General features: G+C 39.4%; 1 protein-coding gene across 1 annotated transcript in view; it reads right to left on the minus strand.

Moving 5' to 3' along the window:
* FMN1 (formin 1) overlaps positions 1 to 19762 on the minus strand; it is a 480791-nt gene that overhangs the window by 219211 nt on the left and 241818 nt on the right. Inside the window, exon 6 of the mRNA XM_053711972.1 lies at positions 453 to 1126. Within this exon, the coding sequence (XP_053567947.1) occupies positions 453 to 1126 (674 nt within the window). The remainder of the gene's footprint in view (positions 1 to 452; positions 1127 to 19762) is intronic.

Genomic DNA, 19762 nt, shown 5'->3' on the forward strand with positions numbered 1-19762 from the left:
TGCATTACAAACCTCTGAGATTTCATTGGTGCCTATTTTCTTCCCCTGTTTGATTTAAATACAATTTGAAACATAGGTCTGCATTATTCTTTTGTGTCCATTAGATTTGTTTAAATAGAAGTATCTTGAAATCCATATACATTAATGAAATAATACATATTTATTTCAAGCTGATGTTGTTTTGTAATTTACTTTTCAAGGATCCAATTGGCAATCTCTAGGATTCCACTGTAAGATGAAAACTCATTTACCTACATACACATTTACTCTGTGTTACTCTGTGTTACTCTGTACTTACTGTGATAGAGAATGTACCATCATACTCAGAAGATGGTAACAACTTCAGAAAATATGGACAAAGGATATTTTAACTAGAACTACCCTGAATATTCTAATAACTTTCCAACCCAGCTCCAGGTAACTCTCTTTTCTTAGCCCATTTCACTTCTCACCTTTCGCTCTTTACTTGTATCCTTGTCCAATAAAGTGGCTTCATAGGGCAGCTTGGTTCTATTGGGGGTTTCCGAGGGGCTTTGTTCAGAGCTGAAACTCCAAAAAGAAATGCAGGAGCAGGTGGAGGACCAGAGCCTGGGAGAAAAGGGGGTGGGGGTGGGGGACCCAAACCAGGTAATGGAGGGGGTGGAGGAGGACCTAAACCAGGCAATGGAGGGGGTGGAGGAGGACCCAAACCTGGCAAAGGGGGAGGGGGAGGTATAGAAACAGTACCGGGAAGGGGGGGAGGAGGTGGAGGCATGGAAACAGCACCAGGAAGAGGGGGAGGAGGTTGGAATATCCCAGGCTCCCGAGATTCAGTAGGACTTGCTAAATTCTGGCTCAAAGACGTAATGTTTAGCTTCTTTGGTAGAATGTGATTGTTCTTGACAGTTTTGCTGTCCTCCTCACTGGGCTTGAGGAAGGTGTCTCGATCTGTCTGGATATACACATTACGGAAAGTCTTTGGTGGGTTTTCATCCTCAGTTGATATACAAGCATCTCGGGCTTCTCCTTTACAGTTGTTGACCCTATTTTCAAACTTTTCCTGCAGCTCCTTGATGGTTTCTTCCAGTTTGGAGATCTGGACAGCATGTTCCCCTCGTACATTGAAAATCTCTACTTCCCACTGGGACTGAATTATAAAGACAGAAAGAAAACTATGAAAGTGCAAGGAGCTTACACATTTACCATTTATAAAAGAAAAACATATGCAAACATTAACATAAAACCTTAACTAAGACTCTGTTCCACAACACAACATAATCAACACCTTCTAGGGTGTTTTATATATAAACAGGGCTGGCCTACAGATAGTATGATACCAGTGCACACACCAATCCATAATATGCAGATTTTGCAAGGACACCTGTTTGGTTAATAAGTTGTTTGAGTGCAAGAAATGAATTGCTCTGACACATACATGAAAATCCTTTAAAGGGACATTTTGAAATTGTAATATAAAATGTTTACTTATATGTGTAAAGAAATTTGCAATATATTTGAAATCTATCCCCATTTCCTGTAACTTGATTCTGAAATTGTGAAAGTGCAGACTTAACACTGCTATATTATACACAGCAATTTAATGCACACTTTAGTGACCCACTTACAACTGTCCCTAATTAGCCTCAGCAGAGAAGGAAACCTACAACATAGAGGAGCCAGTTGCTTTAGGGACACTAAATTAAATCTTTTCTCTTATTTTATCAATAATTAGGAAGCTAATATAATTTAACGAACTACATCTGCATATTGTTCACATTACTCTTTGCTTTGAATAGGTTGCTTTATCTAGCATTTCATTTTGTGTTTTTTTATGACCCACTAAAGCCTAACCCGGTTGCCCAATTTTAAAACAAATATGTAGATTCTATTACAGTTGAAAAGTTTATTGCGGACTACAGGGTATATTTTTTAGAAAGATTATTAATGTTTTGCCTACAGAAAAAGGCATAGGGGTTGATATATTAAGCAGCGAATGTTGCATCGACGCCCCATCGTTTCTGGTCGTAAGACCGCTGCTTCTTAACTGCTCCACCACCTACTGAAATTATCCTGATCTGATACAATCGGGATGATTGACGGCCCCTGCTAGCGGGCGCGAGTGATTAGGGGGTGGCATTGCACAAGCAATTCACCAGAAATGCTTGTGCAATTTTGAGCGGACATGATTAGCTACAGTGAATAATGTCCGCTCGATCTTTGGTAAATCTACCCCATAGCCTTAGCTGGGGTTTTTTTACGGAAGATATTCACCAATTTTTTGGAGGGGTTTTCAAATCCATTCTAATCCCTTAGAAAAAAAATATTTATTATGGCCTCAATAACAATCTATTGACAATTTCTTCCCGAAAAAGATTTTTGCTTTCCAACTGAAATGGGAACCAAGTTTCTTGAGTGATCACAATGCTATGTCATTATGCTTGTTAAAAAAAAGTCACCACAAATGAGTTTTCAACTGAAAAGCTTGCAAACAGGACTTTGTGTGTGTTAAGTACCTCGTTTGTTAACAGAAACCAGGAGGTCTCATAAAACTGACTGATACATTAGCACATTGACACCTCTTAAGGTTACAGTAATAAACAGTTTTGATTGAAGACATCCTTGCTCCTTCCTCCAAAACTCCCTCCTCCATCCTCTAAAATGCAATGCTCCCTACTCTGATACTTCATACTCCCTCCTGTAAAATTGCCTCCTTTCGGCTAGCTCCTCCCTGCTCTATGCTGGCTCCTTCCCCCTCCCTGTTGCACCCTCTGTTCTCTTTGATCCATGCTTCCTCCTCTGTCCTCCCTGCTTCCTCCTCTGTCCTCTCTGCTCTAGGCTTCCTCCTCTATCCTCATTGATCCATGCTTCCTCCTCTATCCTCCCTGCTCCATTCTTCCTCCTCTATCCTCCCTGCTCCATGCTTCCTCCACTGTCCTCCCTGCTCCATGCTTCCTCCTCTCTCCTCCCTGCTCCATGATTCCTCCTCTCTCCTCCCTTCTCCATGCTTCCTCCTCTATACTCCCTGCTCCATGATTCCTCCTCTCTCCTCCCTGCTCCATGCTTCCTCCTCTATTCTCCCTACTCCATGCTTCATCCTCCCTACTCCATGCTTCCTCCTCTATACTCCCTGATCCATGCTTCATGCTTCCTCCTCTATCCTCCCTGTTCCATGCTTCCTCCTCTATACTCCCTGATCCATGCTTCATGCTTCCTCCTCTATCCTCCCTGTTCCATGCTTCCTCCTCTCTCCTCCCAGCTCTATGCTTCCTCCTCTATCCTCCCTGCTCCATACTCCCCACTATATCCTCTATCCTCCCTGCTCCATGCTTCCTCCTCTCTCCTCCCTTCTCTATGCTTCCTTCTCTATCCTCCCTGCTCCATGCTTCCTCCTCCCTCCATTCTCCAGACTCAAACCCTGTAATGAAAAGTTGAGTAATTATATACACGTATATATTTGTTTAATCCTAAACATGATTGTAAATCAAGCATATTACAATATTACACATTATTTTAATGTTTTACTTGTATACATGTGCATTTCAATTCATAAACATTGTCACATTTTAATAATGTTTTTTATAGTTGCCAACAGGAGGGAGCCTTGTTTATATGTGTGTGCTTAAAGGGACACTGAACCCAATTTTTTTCTTTTCTGATTCAGATAGAGCATGCAATTTTAAGCAACTTTCTAATTTACTCCTATTATCAAATGTTCTTCATTTTCTTGGTATCTTTATTTTAAAAGCAAGAATGTAAGTTTAGATGCCGGCCCATTTTTGGTGAACAACCTGGGTTGTTCTTGCTGATTGGTGGATACATTCACCCACCAATAAACAAGTGCTGTCCAAATTGGCTGGCTCCTTAGCTTAGATGCCTTCTTTTTCAAATAAAGATAGCAAGAGAACAAAAGAAAAATTGATAATAAGAGTAAATTAGAAAGTTGCTTAAATTTGCATGCTCTATCTGAATCACAAAAGAAAAAATTTGGGTTCAATGTCCCTTTAATTTATTTTTTAAATATAATTATAATGGATTTTTATATAGGCACCTACTATCTTTTTTTTAACATTTATCTAACTATTAATGTATAAATATTTTCTGTGTGCATGTGTCACAACAATCCAAAATAAAGTCAGCTTACAGTCCAGAGTGCAATGGTGATTTAAAGAGATTTGCTTAAAGGGACAATAAACAGCTTTAGACTTTGAGAATCTCAAGGTTTAGTCCCAAGGTATTAAATGTTCCTTTAAGCAAATCACGTTGCATTCTGGAGTCTTCACTAACTTTTTGTTTTTCATTTTAGAACATCCTTGCTCCCGCCTCCAAAACTCCCTCCTCCATCATTTAAAACTCCATGCTTACTCCTGTAAAACTCCCTCCTTCCTCCTCCCTCTTGTAAAACTCCCTTCTACATCCTTTTAAACTTCATGCTCCCTTCTATAAAACATCCTCCTTTCTCCTCTAAAACTCCATGCTCCCTCCTACCTCCTCTCTGCTTTCTCCTCCCTGCTCAATGCTTCCTCCTATGTCCTCCATGATGCCTCCTCTGTCCTCTCTGCTCCATGCAGCCTCCAACCTCTGAATTGCTTAATGCTGCCTCCTCTGTCCTCCCTGTTCTATGCTGCCTCCTCTGTCCTCCCTGTTCCATACTGCCTCCTCTGTCCTCCCTGCTTCATGCTGCCTCCACCCTGCTTTATACTGCCTCCTCTGTCCTCCTTGTTTCATGCTGCCTCCTTCCTGCTCCATGCTGCCTCCAATGTGCTCCCTGCTCAGTGCTTCCTCCTCCCTGTTCCATGCTGCCTCCTTCCTGCTCCATGCTACCTCCTCTTTGCGCCCTGCTCAGTGCTGCCTTCTCCCTGCTCAATGCTCTCTAATGCTCTGTATGTGTGCTAAATTTACTACCTGTTTTTAATTTATCTAGCTATTAAAAGGGAAATTGTACTGTTAAACTGGATTCTCCTTAATGTGTTTCCAATGACTTGTTATACTAGCTAAAGAGTATACAATGAATGGGAATTTGCTCCTTTAGATTTTTTTTTAATATGAAATAGCTGGGGGGGTTTCATCTTTGAAACCACATATTTTTTCCTTATATTATCACTCTTTATATACACACAAAGCCTCCTTAGGTTGTCTCTATTTGTATACTTAGGGGTCGATGTATCAAAGTCTTTCGCCAGCCTTTGACCCCCTACAACTGCAGAATCTCACAAGAGAACCTGCAGTCCGTGTTTAAAGGGTCAGTAGATTCAGACTGTATAACTGCTTACTCTATGTTCCACACACACATTAGATTCGGACAGCATTGTCTAATTTAAAAAAATTTTTTTTTTTAATATATTAAATTTCATCTTACTTTTTGTCCTGTAACCATTAGTGAGCGTCCATTCGCCAACCCTTCCTTGTCATCTCAAACGTGGGCGGTATAGACCGAATCTGTAACTCCCACATGCAAATGATGTTATGCCCATTTTACCTCCCATTGAAGCTCGCTCACGCTTCAGTGACAACAGAGCGGCTTTTTTTTCTCATAGCAACAGTGCATGCATAAATCAAGTATTTATACCTTGATCTGATATCATTTCTAACTCTGCGTTTGCTACGGTCATTACATAACGATTTTAGAGACATTCATTTTGGCAGCATTTTCTTTATTGAAAACAAACCATGGATATTTTGAAATAATCTATTCCTTATATAAATTGTTTGTTGCGTTAATGAAATCTGTGTTTATATGATTTATACACAATGATTAAATTGTATGTATAATTTAGTGTAAATATAGACAGCACTATCTATTTCTTTATACCGAATAATGATGAGGATGCAGAGCTTGACTAATTTCTTTCGATCGATGCGTCTTATGAAAAACGAAATGCGCGATGGCAAAATTTGGTGCATCCTCTAATATATACAGTGTTGGAAGCATCGATTGCTTCCCGTGAACGTAGGATTTTGGGCATGCGCATAAATGAGAAAAGAGGAAACCAGAAGTAGATGATGTCATTGTGCTGCATTCACTAATCTGGTACATAGTGTGACCGGTATCATCACTATAGGTTGATCTCTAATTCTTAAAAAAAGCTGAAAAAAGCGGCGGTTCGGTAGGCGGAGAGTGAACACACAAGGGGTAAAGATTTGTAGATCACATATATAGTCTAAAAATACAGTTTTTTAACAATTGATAAAAAACTTAGGTTGAATACGTGTTGCACATGTAATTTTGAGCTTAAAATGTCGGAGTATACTGTCCCTTTAACAAGCAGCTTCCCTAACTTTTCGCCACATCTTAGGTGGCGAATTTTAATCTCCCCGTTCTTGTCTGACTGGGGAGATTGACAGCTCCTACCCGTGCGTGATTGGTTGTGCACAGGCAGGGGGCAGGATTGCACGCAAGAGCAAAATAGGCATGCTGCAGCGGACAGGGGCTTGTATGTGCGCCCCTGTCCATCACAGCTTGATAAATCGACCTCTTAGAGAGAACAACTAAAAATAAACATTTGACGACTTATCTCTACAACCACCTACTGGGAGTGCAATTTATTCATAACCAATAACGAAGCCTAAGCCTCAGGATAGAGAGAGTGCGCTAACAAGCTAAAAGTATACACACCATATAAAGATATGTTCGAATTTAATAAACAAAATAAAACAGATTACACAAAAACATGTATGGAAATTAAATGTAGGGACGTCTCCCTAAGATAAAAGATCTTAAAAAACATATAATGTGAGCAAATATTTGAAAATAGCAACTGACAATTAATGAGATGTAAAATGTATGGCAAAAACACTCATATTATAAAATATATGGCATAACACTGATAGTAGTCATAAAAACAAGGAATATTAATAAAGACAAGCACCAAGTTCATATGTATAGTCACAGTGCAGATGGCCGTATGCAAATGAGCATCAGTATTGTAGCATTACGGCTTAAGTTCGTAACAAACTTGTACCACAAATAGATACAATGTACTGTACCGTGACTCAAGAGAGTGTTCAGAGGGTGTTACCGAGGAAAGGAAATCCTTCGGTCAAAGCTTGGACTGCGGCTATGTTCTGGAACGGCAGTCACTATAGCCGCAGTCTAAGCTTTGACCGAAGGATTTCCTTTCCTCGGTAACACCCTCTGAACACTCTCTTGACTCACGGTACAGTACATTGTATCTATTTGTGGTACAAGTTTGTTACGAACTTAAGTCGTAATGCTACAATACTGATGCTCATTTGCATACGGCCATCTGCACTGTGACTATACATATGAACTTGGTGCTTGTCTTTATTAATATTCCTTGTTTTTATGACTACTATCAGTGTTATGCCATATATTTTATAATATGAGTGTTTTTGCCATACATTTTACATCTCATTAATTGTCAGTTGCTATTTGCAAATATTTGCTCGCATTATATGTTTTTTAAGATTTTTTATCTTAGGGAGACGTCCCTACATTTAATTTCCATACATGTTTTTGTGTAATCTGTTTTATTTTGTTTATTAAATTCGAACATATCTTTATATGGTGTGTATACTTTTAGCTTGTTAGCGCACTCTCTCTATCCTGAGGCTTAGGCTTCGTTATTGGTTATTAACTTGTGTCTGATACATGCAGAGATTGTATCTTTAGAGTAAGTGTTTAGCAATACCATCCTTTAGCGCGCACTAATCCACTTATTTAAGTGCAATTTATTCTACAACAGCTGTTGTAGGTTTGGATACAACAGGCAAAATAACATAAATTATGCTTACCAGATAATTTCCTTTCCTTCTGTATGAGGAGAGTCCACGGCTTCATTCCTTACTTGTGAGAATACAGAACCAGGCCACCAGGAGGAGGCAAAGATACCCCAGCCAAAGGCTTAAATACCTCCCCCACTTCCCTCCTATCCCAGTCATTCTGCCAGGGAACAAGGAAAAGTAGGAGAAATATCAAGGTATAAATGGTGCCAGAAGAATAAAACAAAATTTAGGTCCGCCCTTTGGAGAATACGGGCGGGGGCCGTGGACGCTTCTCATACAGAAGGAAAGGAAATTATCTGGTAAGCATAATTTATGTTTTCCTTCTTAATATGAGGAGAGTCCATGACTTCATTCCCTACTTGTGGGAAACATATACCCAAGCTCACTGAATGAACAGGAGGGCAAAAAAGAAGGCGGACCCTATTCTGAGGGCACCACAGCCTGCAAAACCTCTCTCCCAAAAGCTGCTTCAGCCGAAGCAACAACGTCAAACTTGTAAAATTTAGAAAAGGTATGTAAGGAGGACAAGGTAGCCACCCTACAAATCTGATCCATATAGGCCTCATTCTTGAAGATCCAAGAGGAAGCCACTGCTCTAGTTGAATGAGCCTTAATCCTCTGAGGAGGCTTATGTCCCACTGTCTCATAAGCTAAGCAAATAATGCTCCTCAACCAAAAAGATAAGCAAGTGGACGAGGCCTTCTGCCCCCTACGCTTCCCAGAATAGACAACAAACAAAGAAGAAGTCTGTCTAAACTCCTTCGTAGCCTGAAGATAGAACTTCAAGTCCTGAACCACATCCAAATTATGAAGTAACCATTCCTTCGAAGAAGAAGAAGAAGAAGAAGGATTAGGGCACAAGGAAGGAACCACAATCTCCTGAATAATGTTGCGATCTGAAACGACCTTAGGAAGAAAACCTAACCCAGTACGAAGGGGGCCCACATTGCTAGGCAGCCATTTCAGAGCAATAGCCAGTAGAAAAAGAGCCTTCCAAGACAGTAATTTAATGTCAACTACATGCATAGGCTCAAACAGAGCCTTCTGCAAAACTTTAAGAACAAGATTTAAACTCCAAGAAGGAGCGCTAGCTCTAAACACAGGCCTGATTCTAGCCAGAGCCTGAACAAAAGACTGAACATCGGGAAACTCAGTGAGCCTCTTGTCCAGTAAAACAGAAAGGGCCGAAACCTGTCCCTTAAGGGAGCTAGCAGAAAGGCCCTTCTCCAGACCATCCTGGAGAAAAGAAAGAATCCTGGAAACCCTGACCTTATGCCAGGGGAATCCACACTCTTCACACCAGAATAAGTAAGTTCTCCACACCTTATGATAGATGCGACGAGTAACCGGCTTACGAGCTTGAATGAGAGTATCAATAACTCTCTCAGAGAAACCTCTCTTTGCTAGGACTAAGCGTTCAATCTCGACGCAGTCAGCCTCAGAGAATCTAGATTTTGATGAACAAAAGGACCTTGTTCCAGCAGATCACTGCGACATTGTAACTTCCATGGAGGAGATGATAACATCCCCACTAGATCCGCGAACCACATCCTTTGCGGCTACGATGGAGCAATCAGTATCACTGATGCCGCTCCTGCTTGATGTGGGTCACTACTCGAGGAAGGAGAGGTAATGGCGGAAAAAGGTATATGAGACTGAACCTCTAAGGCACCACTAATACATCTATTAGCTCCGCCTGAGGATCCCTGGATCTTGACCCATACCTGGGTAGCTTGGTATTGAAACGGGACTCCATGAGATCTATCTCTGGAGTCCCCCACCTGTTGCATATCTCTGCAAACAACTCCTGGATGAAAGGATTGTCTGCTGAGAAAATCCGCTTCCTAGTTGTCCACACCTGGAATGTGGATCCGCCCACTTCAGATGGTGGTTGATGTAAGCCACCAAGGTGATATTGTCTGATTGAAATCTGATAAACTGGGATGAACCCAGAAGGGGCCAAGCCTTCAGAGCATTGAAGATTCCTCGAAGTTCCAGAATCTTGATAGGAAGAGAGCTCTCCTCTCTTGGCTCCCCAAACTGCTCCCCATCCTGAGAGAGTTGCATCTGTAGTCACAATCTCCCAGGATGATCTTAAAAAGGATGTCCCTCATGACAGGTAATATGGACAGAGCCACCAAGAGAGCTCGACCGGTTGTCCAGAGAGATCTGTTGAGACAGATCTGAATGATTGCCGTTCCACTGTCGCAGCATGCACAGTTGTAACGATCTGAGACGGAACCTGGCAAAGGACACTATGTCCATGCTGGACACCATGAGACCAATCACCTCCATACACTGCACCACAGAGGGCCTTGAGGAGGTCCGGAAAGCAAGACATGCCGAAGCCAGCTTGCAGCGTCTCTAGTCTGAAAGAAATATCCTCATGACTAGTAAGTCTATTATAGTGCCCAGGAATTCTACCCTGGTGCTTGGAATAAGAGAACTATTTTCTAAGTTTAACTTCCATCCGTGGGATCAAAGAAGAGAGAGAAGTGATTCAGAATGTTCTTCAGCTAGACGAAAACTAGACTGGTGCTTGTACCAGAATATTGTCCAAATAAGTTGCTACTGCAATGCCCTGGGTTCTGGTCATGGCCAAGATAGCCCGCAGAACCTTCATGCAAATTCTTGGGGCAGTAGCTAGGCCAAACAGAAGAGCATTAAACTGGAAGTGTTGGTCCAGGAAGGCAAATCTTAGGAACTGAAAGTGTTCCCTGCTAATTGGGACATGAAGGTAAGCATCCTTCAGATCTATAGTGGTCATGAACTGTCCCTTCTGCACTAAGGGAAGGATAGACCTTATCTTCTCCATCTTGAACAAGGGGACATTTAGAAACTTGTTTAAGCACTTTAGGTCCAGGATCGGACAAAAAGTTCCCTCCTTTTTGGGACCATGAAAAGGTTTGAGTAGTATCCCAAGCCTCGTTCCTTAATGGGAACTGTGACAATGACTCCTAAGGAGGACAGATCCCGGACACACCCCAGAAAAGCCTCCCTCTTCTCTGGTTTTGATGACAGATTTGAGAGGAGGAATCTGCCCTTGGGTGGAAGAGACTTGAACCCAATTCTGTAACCCTGAGCAATGACCTCCAGGACCCAAGGATCCTGCACATCCCTGAACCAAGCTTCTGAGAAGAGCCAAAGTCTTCCCCCTACCTGACCCATAGACGAATCGGGGTGACCTCTTCATGCTGATTTAGTCTCAGCGGGCTTCTTGCTCTGCTTGGACTTATTCCAGGACTGAGCTGGCTTCCAAATCTTAGGTTGTTCGGTCTTAGCAGAGGATTGCCGACGCTGAGATTTGTCAGAACGAAAGGAATGAAAATTATTAGGTTGTCCCTTAGACAAAATCTTACCCTTGAATGGAAAGGAAAGGAGTCTGGACTTGGAAGTCAAGTCCGCAGATCAAGACTTCAACCACAGAGCCTGGCAGGTCTGAACAGAAAACCCACCAGTTTTAGCATTTAAACTAATAATTTGCATATTCGCATCACAAATAAACAGAAAAGCCTTAATTCTATCAAGAATAATATCGAGGGGACCTTCCACCTCGATCATTTCCATTAAGAAGTCACACCAGTAGGTAGCCGCTGCCGCAACTGCGACAACTGCTGCTGGTTGAAATAAATATCCCGAATGTTAACACATCTTTCTTAACAGAGTTTCTATCTTTTTATCCATGGGCACTTTTGGGATAGTAGTGCATTTTGCAAGTGTGCAGACAGCGCAATCCACCTTAGGGACGGAACCCCACAACTCCAATTGAGAGTCCGGAACCGGAAACAGTTTCTTAAAAGCAGATGAAGGGGTGAAGGAAGAACCAATCCTTTCCCATTCATTCTTAATAATGTTTGCCATCTTTACAGGAACAGGGAAAGTCTGAGGAACAACCCTGTCTCTATCCAGTTTAGGAATTAAAAGTTTGTTAGGCAGTTTGGCCTCTGGAACCGCTAAGGTAGCCAGAACTTCCTTTAAAAGAAAGCGCAAGTGCTCCATCCTAAATCTAAAACCTGGTTCCTCCGCAATTGGAGACTTAGAGGCAGCCGATTCCGACCCAGAAAGTTCAGCTATAGCTAATAAACTGGATGATGACCCCTGGGAAGGATAGCAATATTTGACCTTTCGCTTGCGCTTAGCAGGGCGAGGTAAAGCACTAATGGCCGCAGACACCGCCGTTTGTAACTGCGCAGTGAAGTCTGGAGGTAAAAGGCCTCCTCCAGGAGGATCAGGTGTGCTATGGGAAACTGCATGTGTATTAGGAGATGAAAGCAGGGTGCGCACCTCACGGGACGGGGACCCCTCAGAGGTGGAAGGCTCAGTGGTATCAAACATGTTAATATTTTTTTTACATAATCCTTTTTTCTAGGCATGTGGAACATAATTGAGAGGGCGGGTATACCTCGGCCTCCTCACAATATAAACAGGCCTTAGTCTTAGGTATAGAGGGAATACCCTCTAAAACGTCAGAGTCCTCCATAGCTATGGGCTATGTCCTAATATAACAATAGTGAACGTTATATAAATATAAAAAATGGCACCTTTATACCCCCAATGGCTGGGGCACTCGCCACCTCCTATGACCCAGGCACACAGAGAAAACCGCTTCTCTTCGATAACCAGCACGGTCAGAGTAGGAAGTGAAGCTACGACCACACCTGGTCACATGGTGTGCAACCTAGGAACGCCTCCGCTAAGGAAAAGCGCACCAAGTATGTAAAGCTGCGCCTCTGAAGTAACCTGTATGTTCCAACTTCAGCCTATGAGCCTCAGAAAACATCTTACACATAACACAGTATAATCAAATAAAAATGTATGAGATCAATCCCCAATGTTTAATAATCCCCCCTCAGGAGATATTAACCCTTGATTCTATAAAAGGAGCCACACTGTGACCCTGTCTTCTTGCATTATCATGTGTATATCAATAAATGAAACAATCTATGCCGTGGAACAGAAACACAGCCTCTCAAGTTTGACAGTCTTGTAGCATTGCTCCTGACATGGACTTGAGTGATGGAAGCAGGCAGTGAAACTCGTCAACACTGATTGCTTAGGAGCTGTTAATTCGAGTCTGGATGGGTTCGCAGACCTTGTATCTATGCCTCTGCAAACTGCCCCCTTATTTCAGTTCTTTTGACAGACTTGAATTCTAGCCAATCAGTGCCGACTTATATAACTTATCTAACTAACGCCCTCTAGTGGCGAAAAACTGTCAAAATGCATTCAGATTAGAGGCGGCCTTTAAGGTCTAAGAAGTTAGCATATGAGCCTACCTACGTTTAGCTTTCAACTAAGAATACCAAGAGAACAAAGCAAAATTGGGACTTGACTGTCCCTTTAACACTTGTTAAATTAATCATGTGATTAATACACTATGCATTATTAAAAAATGTAATTAGATTGTATACAAACTATATATATGTATTTATTTTATGTCTTTTTTTTTTTCTTTTTGAAGGAAGGTAATTTTTATCCAAAACAAAAAGTTAGGGAAGACTCTAGAATGCAAGGTGATTTGCTTAAATAAACATTAAACACCTTGGGACTAAACCTTGAGATTATTAAATTTAAATTAAAAGCTGTTTACTGTCCCTTTAGGCAAATCTTTTTAAATCACCATTGCACTTTGGAGTGTAAGCTGACTTTATGTTTTGGATTGTTGTGACACATGCACACAGAAAATATTTATACATTATTGGTTACATTAAAAACAGATAGTAGGTGCCTATAAAAATCCATTATAATTATATTTAAAAAATAAATTAAGCACACACATATATACAAGGCTCCCTCCTGTTGGGAACTATATAAAAAGTTATTAAAATGTGGCAACAGAATGTTTATAAACTGAAATGTACATGTATACAAGTAAAACATTCAAATAAATATGCTTGATTTACACTCATGTTTAAAGGGATAGTCTAGTTAAAATAAACTTTCATGATTCAGATAGAGCATGCAATTTTAAGCAACTTTATAATTTACTATTATTATTATTATTTTCTTTGTTCTCTTTGTATCTTTATTTGAAAAAAGCAAAAATGTAAGCTTAGAAGATGGCCCATTTTTGGTTCAGCACCTGGGTAGCGCTTGCTGATTGGTGGCTAAATGTAGACACTAAATGTAGCCACCAATCAGCAAGTGCTACCCAGCTGCTGAACCAAGAATGGGTCGGCTCCTAAGCTTACATTTTTGCTTTTTCAAATAAAGATACAAAGAGAATGACGAAAAATATATAATAGGAGTAAATTAGAAAGTTACTTAAAATTGCATACTTTATCTGAATCATGAAAGTTTAATTTAGATTAGACTTTTCCATCAAGATTAAACAATTATATACGTTTGCATAATTACTGAACTTTGCATTAAAAGGTCTGAGTCTGGAGAATGAAGGGAGAAGGAAGCATGGAGCATTGAGAATAGAGGAGGAAGCACAGAGCAGGGAGGGTAGAGGAGGAAGCATGAAGCAGGGAGGGGAGAGGAGGAAGCATGGAGCATTGAGGATAGAGGAGAGAGGAGGAAGCATGGAGGAGGGAGGATAGAGGAGGGAGGAGGCAGTCTGAAGTATTGAGGATAGAGGAGGAAGCATGGAGCAGGGAAGAGAGAGGAGGAAGCATGGAGTATAGAGGAAAGAGGAGAGAGGAGGAAGCATGGAGCATTGAGGATATAGGAGGGAGGCGGCAGCATGGAGCATTGAGGAGAGAAGAGGAAGCAGGGAGTAGAGAGGAGAGGATGAAGCAGGGTGGAGAGAGGAGGAAGCAGGGAGTAGAGAGGAAAAAGCATGGAGCAGGGAGGACAAAGGAGAAAGCATGTAGCAAAGAGAGCAGAAGAAGCAACAGGGAGGGGAAAGAAGTTAGCATAGAGCAGGGAGGAGATAACAGAATTGAGTCAGTTTTGCAGAAAGGAGGAAGGAGTTTAGGAGGTGGAACTGGAAGCAAGGACGTCTTAAAATGGACACTGTACTACTGTAATCACAAAACATCTTCAACACATAAGGATGCCATAAGTATATTGTCAAGATGGACAAACTATAGTCACTTCATGACACTAACATCTACAAATGTTTTGTTTTCAATTTTTATTTTTAATATTTGATTGCAAGTCTCACTCGTACTATAATGATTGAAATTGACAGTACTGGCATCTTTTAAATCTGTTTTTTAAAGGATGTTGCTTAATCGTGACCTTCATAGTTAACTATTGCAATCCGTTTTCTCCCGTACCAAAGCTAACCCTTCTGAATGCATATTAAAGCTTGTTAGGATGGGCAGACTGCACACTGTTTTCTTTTCACAACTATTGTTTTTTAAAATAAATCTATTGTTTATTAAAACACTGTTTCCATTTTGCCATGAACTGAAAACAAAATGGCGACTACAAGTTTCTATGCAAAATACATCATTACTTTTTTTTTACTGTATTTTAACATTCTTTAAACTGTAAATCTTGACCCCACTGCCTTGCTAATTTTAAGTTTATAATTTTGTTTTTAAAGTTGTATTTTTGAGGCATATATTTGCAGTGCAGTGTTAATTTTCCTGATGTAGCTGTGCAGGACCGGGTACTAGGCACTATTAGGCAGGGCCGACTAGGTAATTAAAGTAAACATTTTGACTGGTCTGGTGTTACTTTGTCCTGCGTAACAGTGCTTAGTACCCGGTCCTGCACAGCTACATCTACTCTACACCATCCCCCACTAAAGCCAGCTATCGCTATGATGATCCCTTCACTGCAGACCAGTATAGTCTGTGAGAAGATGGGCCATTGTGCAAGGCAGTCTGTATGCCATGGGAGAGGTGAGGAGTAAGGTGGCGCAGTTGCGCAAAGCAGTGTGTATGCTGTAGGAGAAGGGAAGGAGTAAGATGGCGCCGCAGCGCCAGTGTATGAGGAGGCTCAACATAACAACTAATCAATAACCAACTAATCGATAATTAAAATCATTGACAACGATTTTCATCATCGATTTTTATCGATTAGTTGTTTCAGCCTTAAAAGAATGTTAAAATCCAGTAAAAAAAAAAAAAGATATGTCTTTTGCATAGAAACTTTTAGTTGCCATTTTGTTTTCAGTTCATGCCAAAATGGAAACAGTGTTTTAACAAACAATAGTTTTACATATTGATTAAAACAATACTTGTGAAAGTTTAAAACTGACCATATAGCGATAAAAACAGTGCACAGGCTGTCCATTTTAGCAGTGGTGCGGATGGAAATGGATTGTGGTATAATAAGATCTCATTACTTTATCACATTGTGTACATATACATGCTTCTTTATCTTATAGCTGTCCATAAACCAATCACCAATACTTGGAGAGAGCAATGGAAAATTAAAATTTTATTACCTTATCTCTTCTATAACCCACTGGGAGTGTAAATTTCTTATACTGGCAGTGTTATTACAGCTTGGCCTCATGGCCAAAAACTTTCAGGATGGGTGGGGATACCACAGGCTAAATAAACTAATTCAAATGCCAATATAAGGTTAATGGAAATACCTGTAAACAATTTAATACACTCCAGCAGGTAAAGTGTATTATTGGGAACAAATTAGAGGGGAGAACATTTTTGAGTAAACTGTCCCTTTAACTGTGAAAGTTGTGATTCAGTGATCTTCTTTGAAAACCCGATTTAAAAGACACCAGTACTGTTAGTGAAAATCACCACAGTGCAAGTGAGACTTACAATCAAATATTTAAAAATAAAAATTAAAAACATGCTATATGTAGATGTTGGGGTCTTAAAGAAACTTTTCCTGCAGATACCCTTAGCTGTACATAATATCATGTACTCAACTTATCTACATTTGTATTTATATGTACCTATATATATGTAAATGTGTGCCCTGTTTCTTGTAAACAAACTCTCCAATAGGGATAAAAGAAACATGTATGTTAAAAACACTCTTAATGTGCATTTCAGAGAGTATAACATATGTGCAAGATAATAGACTGTTTGGAAATAGCCGTGAAATAGTGTTAAACATGTCCAAAATGCCCTTTCAAAGACTTATCAAGTGCATAGAGGTGTCAAACTTGAAAAGCTAAAACTGGGCACAAAAAGCAGTTAAAAAGTGACTTGAAAACGTATTGTGATCATAGAGAACTTTTCAGCTCCTAAGGAAAAATATGAGCAGCAATCAGCTAAAAACGCGCTATAGTTATTTAGTGATTGGCACAAATCGAAAACTGTCCTTTTTGGTGCGAAAAAGAGCTGAAAAAACTCTCACGATAAATTGCGATCGAGGTCTATATGTTTTAGGTAAATCTGCAACAAGTAAACTCAACCAATGCTTTTGCATTGAGAGAATCCGACAAGTGCTGTTCCAGTCCATTAGGAATGCAGTATTTAAACATTTGCACACCACATCAATTAAAGCGTTAATTTAGTATCAGAATTCTCTTGTTAAAACCTGTTGAATTTAAATTAATCACAAATATCATGAAAGTTGTAGCTTTGCAAGTCATGAAGTGATATTATTGGTTAAAAATGTTTTTGTTTAAAAAGATAGATAATGCCCCCCCAGTTTCCATAACCAACACTGTTACACAAATACACTTTTTACCTCTGTGATGACCTTGTACCTAAGCCTCTGCAGACTGCCCCCTTATTTCAGTTCTTTTGACAGACTTGCATTTTAGCCAATCAGTGCTGACGGGAGTGAGTACAATGTTATCTATATGGTACACAAGAACTAGCACTTTTTAACTGTGAAAAACTGTCAAAATGAACTGAACTAAGAGGCGGCCTTCAACAGCTTAAAAATTAGCATACAAGCCTACCTAGGTTTAGCTTTCAACAAAGAATGCCAAGAAAACAAACAAATGATAAAAGTAAATGTTTAAAATTGCATAACGTATCTGAATCATGAAAGTTTAATTTTGACTAGACTGTCCCTTTAAGCAAAAATGTATTCAAACGCATTGGCCTGTCATTAATATTAAATCAAATAACCTCTATATTTTACATCTGTATTGGCTGTATATGTTTGCTTCTGTGCAAAACACACAAAGATGAATATGAAGCCATTGCAAGATAAACTATAATAGTTTGGTATAGGAAGGAGCTAGATAGTTGTTTTTTTTTTTTTTAACACACTTATTTCAGTAAAGCAGTAAAATTTAAATCTGCTAACTTTTTTTATTTATTTTTTATTAACAAGTGCCATATGAAGTTTTGTAGTATTGCATGCAACCAGCAAATACTATATATATTACAGTTATATATGTTTATTACACATAATAGTCATGCTGTGGTATCTCAAATCTATTCTTCAAACATTTAATCCTCATCGCCAATAGAAGGCTGGTAATAATAAATTGTTTTTAAAGTATTTATTATTACCAGACGTCCATACAGAACAATTTGATTAATTGGAACTTTTAGACAAGCTAATACGTTTGCTGGTTTGCCTGAAAACATTACATGCATAGTGTCTCTTTAATGTAAAAATGACATGGTGGGGTGAAGAAAAGAAATGAACAAAAGAAAGTATGTAAAATAATATGTCATTATGTGAAGAGTTGCACATCTAAAAACCATGCATTCTTATGTAGCAGAATTTACGTAGATTAGATGCGTTTATGGTTAGCTGAGGTTAATTCTGGATCAGAGGGGTGGAAAAAAAAATCTAGTAAAATATATTCAGTTTACATTCTAAATTCTAATAAGATAAACAAGAGTTGTACGTGTGACAATTATAGCAATTTCATTTTGTGTTTGGATGAAAAGTAATTGAAGCAAATAATGTTTAAATATCACACTGCACAATTTGCTCTGGATTATACCTATACACTGCCCTCTGCAGGCCAAGCACGGAACTGAGTTTCTAAAACTAAAACGTGTCTATTCTAATTGACTGTCTTAAAGGGACATTCCGGTCAAAATGTAAATGTACATAGATAAATTACATCTTTGAATAGAAACATATTTGCAATATATATGTATTTGCAAAAATGCTTCTAGTAAAAGTTATCACTGTTTTAGTGTTAACATTTTTCTCTGCACGTGCATGTGAGGCATAGCTAGATATTCTCAGTGCACCAGCATTTCAAAAACTGCAGCTGCTCAGAGCGCCAGTGGGCCTTGTATCATGACAGCAATTAACAAATTGAGTCATTACCAGAAGGTACAAATACGTTAGGCTCTCTAAGCAAGTGCTGTGTTTAAAATGCTGGTGCACGTTGCATATTTAAATACACTTTTGAAACAGCTATAGCTTTTATTAGGAGCATTTTTGCTAATTCATGTATATTACAAAAATGTTTCTATTCTAAACTAAAATGTTTCCATGTGGATTCCAACTTTGGCTGGAATGTCCCTTTAAACTAAACACTCTAAAATAACTAATGTCAGGTATTGTTTAAAGTTGATCAAGACTAGCAGGATTCGTGTAACAGAAATTATTGGCTCTTACTATAAATATTTAAAAAATAAGGCCAAGTGCAGTATATATTTTTGATCTTTTATCAATATCAATAAAAATAACGTCATGTTCAATGTATATATATTTATATCTTTTTATAAAGTTGAATTAACGTTGCCCGGTTCTGAGTTCTACCAAGTTTCACAATTGTATACACTGTACTAAGCATTCTTTATTCCTTAAATTCTAACGTAAACAGCTGTAGATAAATAAGCTATCAACTACAGACCTGATCATTAAATTCATCTAATGCCACATAACTCATAGCTCGACAAATATGTTCCTGGCAACCAGGCCAAATATAGGAACAAGAAATAGTAATTGTGTGTGGGGTTAACAAATTTATTTAAAATTTAGGAACATGCAAGTATATTGAGAAATCAACCTCAAATCATTTGAGGAGCTAGACAGGATGCTGGTTTATAGACACAGGGGCTATAATACAAAAAGTTACAGATATAGTAAGAGAGAGAGAAACAAACCTATTTATCCAAATGAGGTATTATTGCTATTAACCTCACAGAGCCCACTGTGGAGCTGGAATGGGGAAAATGGTCACACTATGGGAATGATGACAGTAGAGTATAGCTAGCATTTCTGTAATACTGGATTG

This window comes from Bombina bombina, chromosome 1 (assembly GCF_027579735.1).
Source record: "Bombina bombina isolate aBomBom1 chromosome 1, aBomBom1.pri, whole genome shotgun sequence".
Taxonomy (NCBI): Eukaryota; Metazoa; Chordata; class Amphibia; order Anura; family Bombinatoridae; genus Bombina; species Bombina bombina.